This window comes from Pseudorca crassidens, chromosome 9 (assembly GCF_039906515.1).
Source record: "Pseudorca crassidens isolate mPseCra1 chromosome 9, mPseCra1.hap1, whole genome shotgun sequence".
In the NCBI taxonomy this organism is placed as follows: Eukaryota; Metazoa; Chordata; class Mammalia; order Artiodactyla; family Delphinidae; genus Pseudorca; species Pseudorca crassidens.
The window spans coordinates 57,073,170-57,088,330 of NC_090304.1; the positions used below are offsets into that span (position 1 = coordinate 57,073,170).

Consider the following 15,161-nt stretch of genomic DNA (forward strand, 5'->3'; position numbering starts at 1 on the left):
CATGACGGGAGCAGGAATCCGGGATTCTGCTTCATTGGGTCTCACGTTGTAGGCCCCATTGCTATTTTTTTATGTACCTCAATTTTTTTTTTTTTTTTTTGTCCTTGAAATAAAAGGAACTGCTTTATTTTTGCTTCTCTGATTCTGCTTTTACACTGAAGCAGATATAACTTCCCAGAGTGGCTGGTGAAAACCAAATAGGATGATGCTGAAGAACGTGCTTTGACAGCTCCTGTGCCCTTTACGTAATGTGAATGGTACTTTGTGAAATTTGGGTCACAGCTCCTAAGTCTCAAGTTTGCTCAGTTGTAAACTGGGGATGACACTGACTACTGCAGAGAGTTGGTGGAGGAATCACTCTCATTTGCTTAATTTCTTGAGCGCTCACTGGGTGCAAATCCAATGGTGAGCGGGCACTGGGGGATCCAATGGTGAGTATGACAGACACGGCTCTTTCCTGACCTCGAGGAGTGACATTCTAGCATGGCAGACGGACATAACCTAATTGAATTAAATGCGCTAAGATGAATAGAAGTGAAGCTTCTAGTATGGAGCCTGGCACATAGTCAGGATATGAAAAACTGTGCACACACATATTCTTATAAGAAAGGAAGTGGGGTGTAGTGGCAAGTGTTATCAGACTGAAGTCAGATCAGATGTGAATTCTGACTTATACAACACACCTGATACAAGCAAGCATTTGATAAAGGCTAGGCGACGGTCATGTGATCAACATCGGCACTGTCTGACTCCATGCTGGACGGTAGGGGCCTGGGAGGAACCCTCTGACGTACCATAGAGTAGACAATCCATACAGTAGACATGGATTCAGATTCCGACTCTCCAGTCTCCTTGAGTCCGTGCGGAGCCCTTGGGAGAATTACTTAATCTCTCTGGACCATACTTCTTCATCCCCAAAACAGGGAGAGTAATAATGGTCCCCTACAGGGTGAGTGAGTGGTGGTAACTGAAGGAAAGGGTAAATGTGAATGGCTCTATGTAATCTGTGTTATGTATGTTGTGTTCTGTACATTAACTGATTGATGGAGACCTACGGCATCCTGTATCAGTGCAGCCCCGAGTCACCGAGAAGGGAATCGTCTCCCTGAAGAGCAAGATGTTTTCTAGCAGCAGAGCCTCAAAATTTGGGTAAGAAACTCTTTCTCTGGTTACCTAGCGTGGCACCATCAGCCAAGACCATTAAAACCCAGGCAGAAGCCACCTGTGTGCGTAGCTTCGCCTTCCTCTTAAAAGCGGGTGAAAATCCCCAACTGTCCTGAAGTGTCATTTCAAGTCTGCGAAGTTCCTGGCTGAACTACACAGGGCCTTGGAGAGCAACCAGGTCAGGCCCAAGAGCACCCTGGCTCTTCTCCTGGGGAAAGCCTCATCCCCCGGCACCTCCCCTTCCCCACCCCACCTCTGCCCTGCCTCACTGGTATCCACGTCTGTCTTCTCTCTAGACTGGAAGCCCACCTGATGGCAGGCTCTCGCTTTTACTCATCTTGGTTCCCAGCAGCAGGCACCAGGTCTGGCAGAGAATGAGCTTTCAACAAATATTTGTTGAAAGAACAGATGAATTTTTAAAAAATCTCATGGAAGAGGTGTTATGTCAGTTGGCTCAACTCTATCCCAGCGCCATATTGTACAAAATTTATTTGGTTAAATATATTCACACAGAGGCTCAGCCTTCTTTGTGCTTAACCTTCTTAGAAACTTATCTTCTCCAATCTCCGACGGATAGCTTGTAACCTTAAAGTGTCTCAGTTCTTACACCGTCACACACATCTTCCTTCGCACCAATGCCCGTGTCATACCTGTCCCCTTTCTATGATGTGGACGCAGGTGGACACGTGACGAAAAGGGTGGGAAAAATATATGGTTTGGCTATTGGTTAATTGTGCTCCGAAGTGTATACACGAGGAAAGAAGCTGCTGCAGTCTCCTCTCATTAAATGTTAAGCCCCGTATGAACCTGGATGAAGCCTGGGACCTATCACAGCTACGTTTTAATTTGTCTGGACTTACTTTACAATCCTGTTCATTACAACAGCTGGTAAGGGAAGCTGTGCCTCTCCCCTAAAGGGAAATACTTATATATAATTTTCCCATAAAATTTCTTTGACTTGGAAAGATGCTCAAAATTGACACAAGTCGGGGACAGAGGGGACCCCACACAAGGATCTGTGTGCTTTCCTGCTGAGTAAGGAACAGATACAGGTGAGGCTGTCTTTGAAATTCAGGGATGTGAAAGCAGAGCCTTGGCCCCGTATGACCTCCTGGGAAGCCCTTTAATAAGTCTGTATTTAGCACTATAAGGGATAATAGGGAAAACTGTTCTATTCTGCTTAGGACCTGAGGTTCTTAGAAGTGACCTTAAGAAATTTTAGTAAGGGTTAAATAATTTTAAATGATTTCCACTAGGATTTTCTGTTGCATCGCTAGCTCATCTGAGTTAGTGCCCAGTTTGGGGGATTTCTCTGAAATCCTGGTCCTTGAAAATTCCTTGGGGGAATTTCTCATGAAATCCTTGGACACTTTAAGTCCAAGCTACACTAAACAGCATTTGAGGCAAAAATAAGGAGAAACTGTAGAACCACTATTGGTGGCACACAAATATTACCTCATTAAATCCTCACAACATCCCTGCAATTTTATTTTCACTCCCTTCCCATCACTGAGGAAACTGCTTGGAGAGACTAAGTGACTTACTCAAAGGTACTTAGCTAGAATGAAAGGTGACTATGATTAACACAGCTTTTTGGTCTGTCAACTGTGGGATCAGGTTTAGGCAAAGCCTCAGCTGTAATCTGACATATTTCCTTATTAATTATGTATTAGATCCTCACCCCAGCTAGACTAGAGAATCTCTGAAATCAGAGTCTGATTTCACCCTGACTCAATGTTTATCATGTTAAGTACTTTTCCTTTTGTTTGTCTGTTTATCTGTCTTTTCAACCTCCATCCATCCATCTGCCTGTCCATCAGCTCATCCATCTGTCCATCAAGCCAATCATCTAACCATCCAATCAGCTATTAAGTCAACAGGCCATCTAACTGCCCATCTATCCATCCATCCATCCATCCATCCATCCATCCATCCATCCATCCATCTGTTTGACTTGGGCTAGTTAATTCATCTTTCTGTGCCTCAGCTTTCTCTTCTGCAAAAAAGGATAGAGACACCAACATCTCAGGTTCATGTGAGGCTTAGAAGAACATCATGTAATGTGCCTAATGTCATGTACATCTTTTACAGAGCAAACACTCACTACATGGCAACTATTTTACGTTTATGTGCTAGAAAGGGCCAGGGGAAGGGAGGGTTTGAAGATACCGTGGAGAGCAAGGGGAGGACGTGAACAACTGAGGTTCCTCTCAACAGCCGGAAAGGACTGGATCAGGAGCATAATCAGAAGGACAGGCTTCCTGGGCCCCTCATGTCCTGGGGAGAGGTAAGCGGCAAAGACCCGTGTAAGGGACAGACCAGGATAATGAGAGAACACTTAAACCACGGCCTCCACATTCTCAGTGAGGTAGGAATCTCTGCTGAGGAGGATGCTAATGGATAGATGCGGACATCTGAAAGAGCCCCCTGGGGACTGAGTGTAAGAACTCACAAAGTACCAGAAGAACTGCAGCTCGAAGGACCCAGGAGGGGCTAAAGATCGTGAGCGTGACATGATTTGACTTAAAGCACTCAGAAGCCTGGCTGTAAGATCAGAGATGGTGAGTGGCTGGAGTGATCTTGGGTTTTGCAAGGTGGATGTGGAAGAAAGGCACAGAAACAGGGAGCCGAGAGTGAGGAAGGGAGACAGCTGGAAGTAAAGGACTGAGGGAACAGGGGGAAATGAAGGAGAAGGAGAGTGAGTCAGGAGAGAGCTGATGCGGGGCAGGAAGTGGCCTGGATGTGGCCAGGGGCTCACCTTCAGGTGTGTTTAGGGGTTAAGAGACAAAAAGAGGAGGAAAACGCAGAGGAGCAGTTTTCTTGGTCAGAGCATGAGAAGGTATCTTAGAGATTCTCTAACCATCCTGTAGACAGGACAACACGGGCCAAAGAGAGGAAGCGCCTTGTCCTTGGCCACACAGTCATGTGCATATTAGTACCTGAGTAAGAACTTGATGGCTGCCTTAGGAAATAGTCATGTAAGGGGCCAGCTAGATAAACGGCTAAAGGCGGGGAGGCCTCACCACTCTTCGGCCCCCTCCTCTGTGCCTCTGCATAGGCTGCTTTCATGGTCTACATGCTCCTTTCCCCCAGTCTTCACATGTTGAAGTCTGGCTCCAATGCCACCTCCTCCCTGAAGCCTCCTTCCAGAGCCCACACTGGAAGGGGCTTCATCTCCTGCCTTCCCAAAGCACTTTATGCAAACCTTTATCAGGGTTGTTAGTCTACCTGTGTTGCCTCCAGAACCCTGCCATCATCAGATTAGTCTCTGTACTCTGTAGTGAGTCTCACACAGAAAATGTATCTTTGGACTGCATCCATGTACCTCCAGATTCCAGTGGTCTGAGGCAGGGCACTCCAGTAACTACTCAAGGTACTATGATTTTGCACAGGGCAGAGGCCTGGATTTGGGCAAGCTGGGTATAAAAGCCTTCTTTGCTACTTCCCGGCTCTGGGAAACAAACACTGCACATATCTGAGCCTTATCTTGGTCATTTATAAAACGGCGGTAATGAATCTTAAATTTGATTTAAAAATATATTGAGGACCTACTATATGCCAGATACCCTTAGAAGCTGGGGATTCAGAAATGGTATTAAGTTATTCCCATCCTCAAGGAACTCAAGTCTACCTAGTTGTACAAATGAGCACAAAGCTGGCCACCATGCCTGGCACACAGTAGGCCAATTACAATTTAACTCTCACTTCCACAGGCCAGATATCCCTGCATTTTGAACAATTTGGCTCAAATATAGCACCCAATCTCTCTCCCTCCCTCTCCCACAAAATTGGGCAGATGGCTTTTTAGTCTCAGTGCAGGTTACAGGAAGAAGTCAGAAGGGAGGAAGGTATAGGAAAGGAGCACCTGACTTCCTTACAGTAATTAATCTCCTTTTGACATTGAGGCCAAACCCAAGTCACTCTCCTGTGCTTCTCAACCTCCATCCCTATCACCTGAGAGTCAGAGCGGCTCCAAGCCGTGCTTCGGTCCCCCAGATCTAGATGGCAGAAAGCTAATGAGCCTTGGAAACCACATGGCCTTTCACCTCACTCAAGGAGCTCAGAAAGCTTTCAAACCAAGCAGAAAAATGGATTCCCGTACGTTGGTGCAGAGCAGTCTCCAGTCTATTCCCCCAGGACTAGAATTTCAAGCTTTAGGAAGCACCTATCACAGGAAGTAGTGAGTCGCCTCTATTCACCTTAATTGGAGGGTATCTGGCTTCCTGATTAAAGGAGTTCGAAGCTAGCATGGCGGAGGCCTCCAAGTACGCTCTGACTTTGCAGAATGATTACAAGCCGAGAAAGGACTGGTGAGCAGAGAAGCCAGAAAAGGGAACTGGGACGTGTATTTGTGGCCAGGACTGAACCACCACCCCACTGGAAGGGCCCAAGTGGGTATACTGAAGAGATAGCTGATGTTCAGACCTCCAGCCCTGACACCCTTTTGTGAAGGTCCACCTCTCCACCTCCACCATGGACACCTCCTCCTAGAAGTCTCCCAGGCACCTCAAACTGCATGCCAATATTAGAATAAGCTTTCTAAAACCAAACCTGACCACGTCACAGCTCTGCCTGAAACTCTTCAGTGCCTTCCACTGACTGACAGATAAAACCTAAACTCTTTCAAGGCCATTCATGATCTGATGCCTGCTAACTTCCTTCACCTCTTCTCCCTCTCACTACTGCCACAAAGATCCTAAGCTAAGCTACTCCAAACTGTGGTTCTTTCCTAGAAAATGCCAGGATCTGTCTCATCTATGTACTTGTTGCAAATCTTTGACTTCCACAATGGGCTGCTGCAAGGTGCTTGCCTCTTTCTTCCATCTCTGACAATTCAAATCCAACCTCCATCACCCACCTTAAATCCCACTTCCTCCAAGAAGCCACCTTGATCACCCCGGCTGAAAGCAACTGCTCTTTTCCTGAACCCCTGTAGTATTGCCAGGTCCACCGTGGTCATGATCCAATTGACATGGTTCCTGGCAGTGTCACCAAGTGAAGTGGTACCTTGTAAACCTGATACCTGATCCATGGTCAGTATCGGCGTAAACCTTGGTAATAGCCAATGGCAGGATTATGCAGGGGATAAGCATGAGTTCTGAACCCAGAGAAGGCTGGATTTGAATCCTTTCTTTCCCAGAGTGCCTTTGGGAAAGGCACTCAAGTTCCCTGAACCCTGGTTTCCTGAATATAACACCGTCTGCAATTTCAGAGGCTTATATATTTGTTGTTTGAATAAATCATGAAGCACATACATGGAGGAGTTCTGTAAAATGTAAATAAAATTTCCATTCAAAGGATAGTTATGATTTTAAAATTACGAAGTTACCATACCAGCCGTTTGATTCAGGAAGACAGCCAGAGATGTTGTACAAGATATCAGCTTGGGCATCCAAACAGAAACCTAATTCTGAAGCCCAATTTCAGAAGGGCTTAGATCTGCATACTGAAGAGATCCAGTTGTGACAGAAAATGTTCCAGGGCTGTCGGCGGGAGTGCTACTCAATTACAAAGCTGCCAGCTTCTGGTTTATCAGCCTTTGACTCTGGCAGTATTTAGAAGCACGCCTGTTTGGGCCCAGTTTCCCAGGCTTTGATTAAATGTTAGGAAGTGACCGTCTCATTGTGTCGGAACCGCCACAGTACTTCCCAGGCAACTGGTGGGCCCTTCTCTGCCTCCTTCTAACACACCCACTTCTTTCTCTGCTTCACTGTCAGTCTCTTGGATATTTATTATTCTGAACTTTGATTCTAGGCTGTCCCTGGCTGTTGGGAAAGGGCACAGGAAATGTCAAGTCTCAACGGACATGATTCCTTGGGTGAAATTCTAACCTAGAGTTTCCCCTCCCAGAACATACCTACACAGAAATAGCCCAGTCTGATCGTTTCCTTTTGATGTTTAATTGGATGTCGGTGCTGTGCTTTCTGGGCTGAGAAGCAAATGCTTCTCAGAGAGTGAACAATTCCCGCTACACAAATGAGACTTGTAACAGGGGAGAATGCTCAACGCTGAATCTAATTTTCTCTCCCATCCATGAACAGAAGACAATTTCTCTGGCATTACAGCATCTCACTCAGTCTTTCTGTCATTAGTAAGAATTAAATTCTGTTCCCTCAAATCTAAACATAATTATATTTTGCCTCGTAAATAAAATTGAATTACCATTTTCAAAATTTAGGGCTAATGCAACTGCTATGTTTAGAGTTTAGAGCTTTAATTTTTTTTAACCCTGTTGTTACTTTCAGGTTTTTTTTTTTTTTTAAATGGGTTTATTTTGCTATCAATTGTGACTTCATTTGGTAACAGAGCTTTTCTGTTCCATATCTATCTGGTCATTATTGTTATTAATTATGCTGTGTGATTTGCTTTTCTTTTTGGTAGGGGAGGAGAGTAATAGAGAAGAAACTGGAAGCTCAAAGGATCTGAGTTTGAATTTTAGAAGGTCTCGCTAAGCTGAGGTAGGACCTAAGCCATGATGCACTGAGAGAGTTAAAGAAAGAGCCCTGACGTGGAGTCTGAAAGGGAAATCTTCAATGCGCGTTGAAAGATTTTTTAATTTGAGATTTTCAGCAAGACACTGAGTGGACTCCATGACTGGGACCCTGTCTGCCTCCCTGGCCTCACTTCCTCAGCTCCTACTCTCCAGTCAGACTGAAGGAGGACCGCTCTGTACTTCTGCACATGCTGTTCCCTCTGCTTGGACGGCCCTCCCCTCCTCTGACCCCAGGAACCCCACCTCAGTCCCCTCTCACAATCTGGCTCACAAGTCTCCATCCCGGGGAAGACCTTCCCAGGTTCTTCTCTGTCCCCCTCCTGGCCGAGGGCACGCTCCTGCCCTTGTGCACCCCAAACCCACCATAAATGCGACGGTCGGAGGCCTTAACACCTCATGACTCCGTGTCACCTCCTGAGAGTGGCCTGAGGCATGCTGATCCCCGGGGCCTAGAATGGTCCGGCACATGAGAGGTCAGGAAGGGCTGTGAGTGAATGGAGGGGGCGTGTGTGCTTGTCAGCAGTGGGTGTGCATCCGGAGCTCTTCTGGGGTGCTCTCTGCGGAGGCTGTGCTCCCCTCTGGAAAAAGCTCAGGAAGCTCAGTCCCTGAGCAGAGGCCAATGTTAGCGCCGTAGGGCCCTTGTGCTGGTGTCTGGGGATAAACGTGTCAGCACGTTAGTGACTCTTCACTTAGACTCGACGACCAGAGTCGGGGGCTGGGGGGAAGGGGGGTGGGTAGAGAGTCTCAGTAACCACAAGAAAACCGAGCCTCTGAGAGAGAAAGCAAGTTGTTCAGGTCACATAGACTCCAATCCAGTTCTGGCTCCAGACCTTCACCATATAAGCTGCCCTCAAACTTCAATTCCTGAGAGTTGAAGGACTGTTTGGCTAATTTAGACTCAGTCATGCATTCTAAAAAATATACATTAATACTTTATTTATTGAGTGCTTACTGAGTGCCAGCCACCATGCTAGGCATTTTATATACACATATTAAAACTAATGTGAAAAACAGCCCTGCAAGGCAGGTATCATGAGCCATATTCTTTGGATAAGCTCAGTCTTGAAATTCTAGCTTGGTCCCACTCCAAATCCTATGCAATTCTTTCTGACTGCACATGCGACGCCCAAATCCATACCACTGAATCTCTAAAAGATCTCCACCTGTTATTCCATGAAACCCAACTGCAATGAAATGGTAAGAATCATAAACCACCAGCATGAGCATTTTACAATCAAAATCTCTGCCAGGTACTGCTTATGTGAGCCAGCAACCCAAAGGAATAAAATGTATGAGAGGGCCCTCTCACATAAAGGTCATTTATGGAAGACAAGACTGGAGAGAGCGCGTAGAGAAGTGGAAACGAGGAATGAATTGATGAGGCTGAGGACAGAGATGACTGGGCTGGGGTGGAGGGGAAGGAAGACCCGCGTGAGAGCCAGTGAAGGGGCAAATGATGGGTTTGAGGGATCGAATCTGATATGGTATTCTGGAAAATGCCACAGAGCCTGAAATCTTCTTTAGAAGATTTTAGAAGATTTAGAAGCCATTAGGCTCTGAAAGAAAGGTAGGCTTTTCCAATTTTAAGGACCATCTCAAAGACGTTAAATTCCTCCCCTTTTCTAAGGCAGCTCTGAACCAAGAGGATGAAAAGCCAACTAAAGCACTTGAGGGGGTGGGTGTGGGGAGGCAGCCCTTCTGCTCCGCAGGGCTACTGAGCGTGCCCCCTTTATGCAAAACTGATGAGGCACCCAGCCCAGCAGGACCGCTCCCTGGGGAAGGTGGCTTGAAGGAGGTGAAATGATGCCAGCTCTTATCCAGGAGGGGCTCTGGCTGGCTGGCACTGCCCATGAAATGAACATGGGCTAGGTCTGGAAAGTGAAGGACGGGGCCCAGGAACTCGGTTTTAGCTTTGCAGAGTGTTATGGGAGCGTGGGGGGAACAGATAAGGTTGGGGGTCGGGGGGGGAGGTGGGTGGAATCCTGAGAGAAGGGATTAGACTGTCCAGCGGGTAGTGTGCTTGGATCTTCTTGGGCAGAGCCTTTGGCTGTAACCCCTCATTCTTCTTTGATAGTTCCCTGGATAAGTCATTCATTCAATAATCACTAGAACCTAATGGCTGTCAGGCCGTGCACTAGGGAGAATGACAGACACTGACTTTATGGGGTTCACAGTTTGACAAGAGAGAGGCACGTTTATAATACATGGCTCAGTACACTGAAGAGCTTAGGAGAGGCCTTGAAGCCAGACTTGGGTTGCATCCGTGCTGTGCCACTTTCCAATGGGGAGATGCTGGCAAGGAATTTAACTTAGTTCTGACCTTCAGTGTCCTTATGTGGAAAACAGACGTGGTAATACTTCCTTTACAGGGTTCTTATGACCCTTAACTAACATAATGGTTGAAAGCACTTAGTTCAGCACCTGATACATGGTAAGCATTAAGAAATGGACAACTCTCTAATTAATGCTCCATCCTGTGACTTATCAGGAAGAAAGACAAGATTAATGGCAAAGAAACCTCTCTGGATGGAAAGAAGACTTGAGGTAAGAGCTGAGGACTTGGAAACAGAGGGCCTAGATTTAATTCAAATTCTGCCACTGATTAGTTACTGCGGGCAAGTCGTTTCCTCTCTCTAACGCCTTCCCATCTGTAAAACAACTGCAGTAGCAATCACCACCACCATCACCACCACCCCCATCACCAGCACCATCACTACCACCATCATCACCACTATCATCACCATCACCACCATTACAACCACCATCATCACCACCCCCATCACTACCATCATCATCATCATTACTACCATCATCATCATCACCATCACCACCATCATCACCATCAACACCATCATCACCATCATCACCCCCACCACTACTACCATCATCATCGCCACTATCATCACCATCACCACCACCATCACCATCACCACCATCACCATCACCACCATCACCACCATCATCATCATCACCACCACTATCACCACCATCACAACCACCATCACCACCAGCGTCCCCAAAGACTGACGCAGTGAGGTTCCACTGGGCCCAGAGCTGAGGACAGAGGTGTATTCGGGGTGGCAGTGGGACATATAACCTGTGCTCTTCCAGGCCACAGGAATCTACTTAAACAGTTATCTTATATGGTTCGTCATTGACCACATCAATGAGGCAGGATTTAAGGAGGAATTTCTGAGATGAGACAGCAAGCCAAGCTGCTGAGAACCCAGAGGCCTGAGTAAACACTTGTGTAAAGTCTGACTTCACTGTTTCCACAAACCTAACCAGAGTGCTGGGAAACTCGTTAGCTCACATTTCATTACAGGCTGGCTGTTGAGTGCAGGGCATGTTGATTTAAGCTGCTTTCATTAAATCCTGCTCTCCATGCCAAACAGCAAGACATTCATCTCAGGCAAGAGATGGTCCTGCTTCCTAGGAGGGCCAGACGGCAGGGGCCCATTTCTGCCAAGCCCACCACCTAGAGTCAGTCCTATAGGATGTGTCTTCCCGCCCGCAGCTCCTGGTGAGAAGGCTCTGGGCAGTGCCTGTGCCAGCCCTGCCGTGCCAGGAGCAAATAACGTAAAAGGTGTGACCCGAGCTACCCTTGCTGGGTGTCTGTCTTGTGCCAGCCGCCATGCTAACCACTTTCTCCACATTTTCTCACTAAATCCTTACAACAATCCCACAGGTAATTTACCTAAAAGGAAAGGAGGGGAAGCAACTTGCTGAAGCCACTCAACTAGTGAGAAGTTCAGTGCCTGTTCACCACCCTGTAGCCGCAGCCCTGAGTACAAAGACAGCTCCCTGGCTAGAGTGGCATCTGCTCGATGAGGCATCTCCCGCTTAGCTTTAGGGCCCAAACTCCATAGTTTTCAAACAGCTTCCACTCAGTGAAAGTTCCCTCAGAAGGGAGGGAGGGGGAAGACGGGGAGTGCTCCCCGCTACAGGCCCTGTTCTCGGGCACACGTGCACTATACAACTTAATCACCACATGACCCTCTGAGGTGGGCACTGTTATTATTTCCATTTTTCAGACAAAGAAACCACAGTCAAGAAAAGTCAAGTCCCTTGCTAAGGTCACACAGTTAGCACGTGCAGAGCCAGGATGGAGCCTAGGCAGGTACAGCCAGGACAGCAGGGAGGGACAACCACCGTCAACGCGCTTTCACGAGCCTTCAAACTGGCTTCCGGCAGGAAGTGAGAGCCAGGGAGAAGCTATGGCCGTGGGGAGGCAGCGCGGGGTGCTGGGCAGCGGGGGGGCCCCAGGCTGGGCTCGGACTCCCAGCTGCGGCAGGCTCCGGGTGACTCAGGTAGGTCACCGAGTCTCAGGGTGAGGGTGGGGAGGTACCATACCTGTCACCCTGCCGCCTGGTGTGTGCATGTGTGTGCGTGTGTGCGCGCGCGTGTGTGTGTGTGTGTGTGAAAAGGAGAAAGAGAGAGATCTTTGTATGCTTTGAAGCACTCAACAAACACAAATTGTTATCACTATTGCAAGGGGAGACAGGAATTTTGAAGTCATCTATTAAATTCCTGGCCTTGTGGCAATCATGACACTGATTTAGTCAGTTATAGGTTAGAGATTTAAAAACTATAATCCTCGTTTCTGAAAGGGCACCTTTCATCTTGCCTCTCTCAAATGCCTCCGGTACTATCAAGGGCTCTCACCAGTGCGTGCTGTAATCACGCTCATAACATAGCTAACATTAACGGAGCCCCTATCACGTGCTGGGTAGCATGCTATGTGCTTTTTTTACTTTATCTTAAATAATCCTCCAAATAATCATTTTCCAAATACTAATCCCAGGAGGTAGGTACGCTTGTTATCTCCGTTTTACAAGTTACAGAAGTGAAGCAACTTGCCTAAAGTTATAACTAGTAAGCAGCAGGGCCAGCATTTGCACCGAAGACTGTCAGACTCAGAGACTCTCCTTATCACACGGAGCTCTCTGCATTAGCTTGTGAGGCCCTCTGTTTGACAGCAGCTCTGGGAAGCGAGAGGCACAGAGTTGAGGAAAATGGGCACTCGCAATTCTATTTAAGGCCCTTGCAATGGGCCTGCTGTCTCCTCTTACAGGGCCAACTCAAGAATGCCTAGCGACCGCACTCAAAGTTACACCTGCCTCCGTCAGAGGCTGTGGAGTCTCATCAGGGATTAACAATGCACGGACAGTTATAGTTCTATCAGAAACTAGCTTTGTGGCCACATAATGAACAATACAACCCAGTGTAGCTTTCGGAGGAGCATTCCTTATATTGCTATAAACAGAGCTGTATAAAAAGACTTATTCCTAAAGATGCAGACATAGAGAATGGACTTGAGGACACGGGGAGGGGGAAGGGTAAGCTGGGACGAAGTGAGAGAGTGGCATGGACATATATACACTACCAAATGTAAAACAGATAGCTAGTGGGAAGCAGCCGCATAGCACAGGGAGATCAGCTCGGTGCTTTGTAACCACCTAGAGGGGTGGGATAGGGAGGGTGGGAGGGAGATGTAAGAGGGAGGAGATAAGGGGTTATATGTATATGTATAGCTGATTCACTTTGTGATACAGCAGAAACTAACACACCACTGTAAAGCAATTATACGCCAATACAGATGTTAAAAAAAAAAGGAATTATTCCTAAGACATCTGTGTTCATGATCATGTCTTTACACGAGCTTTGCAAACAAGGATAAAGTCCAATTTAGGCTGCGTATTGAACATCAATTCTCCATTCAATTGGTAAAGGTAATTCAAAGTATTCCAAAGGCACAAATGCTGCACTGGATCTCATTTTTACCAAAGGTCTCAGCCCTCTTTCCTGATCACTACCAGAACTGTTAATACACAAGATGATGAGCTGACTTGACCTTCACTTTGTTTCAGCAACGTGGTGTGGTGGGGAAAGTGACTCAGAGCGAAAAAAAATGTTGACGGAGATGCTACCACTTCTTAGCCATGTGTCCCTGGGCAGGATTACTCAGAAATTTTCTGGGCCTAAGCTTCTTTATTAGTTGATTTCTCTTCATGCGTTTGGTTGCTCTGTCTCCTGCCCCCCTCTCCAGAATGCAAGCTTGCCAGGGTACAGACTTCCTACCTCTTTATCCCCTCTGCCTTGTTCAGTAAGTATTCACTGAGTAAAATACTATATAAATTGGCAAAATGGGGATGATGATGCCTTTCTCACAGGGTTTTTGTGTGGATTTAAACAGTGGATACTGTCCAGATGAGATACTAGAAGCAACCACGCTTACTACCTACCAGTACTGTGCTGGGTGATTCACCTGTTCCCATCTAATCCTCACCACGAGAGGGTCTCTAAACCATAAAGCGCCTATAAACAGAGGGTGCCCATGTAATCATTCTGTGGACTTTACACATGTAAATTCTGTGGTGAACCAAATACCAAAATTAAGAACACATTCAATCATGTGTTTGTCATTCATTCATTCATTCATTCATTCGTCAAAGTTTATCCGGCAGCTGCTGTGGGCAGGCCTATGCTGAGTCCTGGGAATGTGGAATAAAACAGGTTTGCTACCCTCATGGAACTTACCATCTCGTAGAGGATCTGGCCAGAAAGGTGGGTGAGGGCCACATCACAAAGCACCCTAAATACCATACTGAGTTTGGACTTCATTCTGGGGAATGGGTGAAACCAAAGGCCCATCCCTGTAGAGCTCAAGGAGGCACAATGTCCCCCATGGCCTCGCCTCTAGGATGGCCATTGTAATGTGAGAGACGAGAATTCAATGAGTCACATCTATCATCATTAATATGGTTAAGGGGCGATGTTTTGACTCTCAAGGCCACCACTATGAAAGAAACTGTGAATATAGGATTTGTGAATCCTCTGCCCCTCTAAGAGTAGAGGTGTTGAAGGCTGGAGTTCAGGGGAAGAAGAAAAGCATTCAGAGACATGGGTAACCCACTGCTACATGACCAAGGTCAGGGTCAGGGCCCTGAACAGGAATGAACGGTGTACACATCACAGTGGAAACCTCCTCCCTCCATCTAAGCTGTGCCCTTATTCTCCCCACATTTACCGACAGAACAGTCGTGTCCAGTCCAGTTTGGGTCACAGCTGCAAAGCCCGGTGTCTGGGAGGAAGGTTCCGTGGCCCGAACACTGGTCCAAGCACGTGGCCCTGGGCGTCTCACAGTTGGTGCCTCCCCAGCCCACAGAGCAGTGGCACTCGCCTCTCACGCAGACCCCCCGGCCCGAACACGTGGGGTCCATGCAGTCCACTGCAACACAGAGGAGAGATAACAGGTAAGTATCGGACTAGCAAGGGTGAGGCTTCTTTAAGCAAACTGCTCTACTTTGTAGTGGAGGAGCTTCACATGCTCAGGGAGAAGGACCCGGATTTCCGTGGAGAGGTCACTTGGTAAGGTGAAGAGAATAACTCTAGCAACGGTAGACCTGGTTTCCCGCCCCTACCTGGTGGTTGACTGTTTAACCTCTCAAGTCTCGGCTCCCTCACCTGTAAAACGTGCATACATATTTGTACCTCTTGACTT

General features: G+C 47.2%; 1 protein-coding gene across 8 annotated transcripts in view; it reads right to left on the bottom strand.

The window, feature by feature from the left end:
• The window catches only part of TENM4 (teneurin transmembrane protein 4), a 741,722-nt gene that overhangs the window by 129,497 nt on the left and 597,064 nt on the right, over nt 1-15,161 (bottom strand). For all 8 annotated transcript variants that reach the window (XM_067750497.1, XM_067750495.1, XM_067750496.1 and 5 more), the window contains one exon: nt 14,688-14,888. In XM_067750497.1, the coding sequence (XP_067606598.1) occupies nt 14,688-14,888 (201 nt within the window). The remainder of the gene's footprint in view (nt 1-14,687; nt 14,889-15,161) is intronic.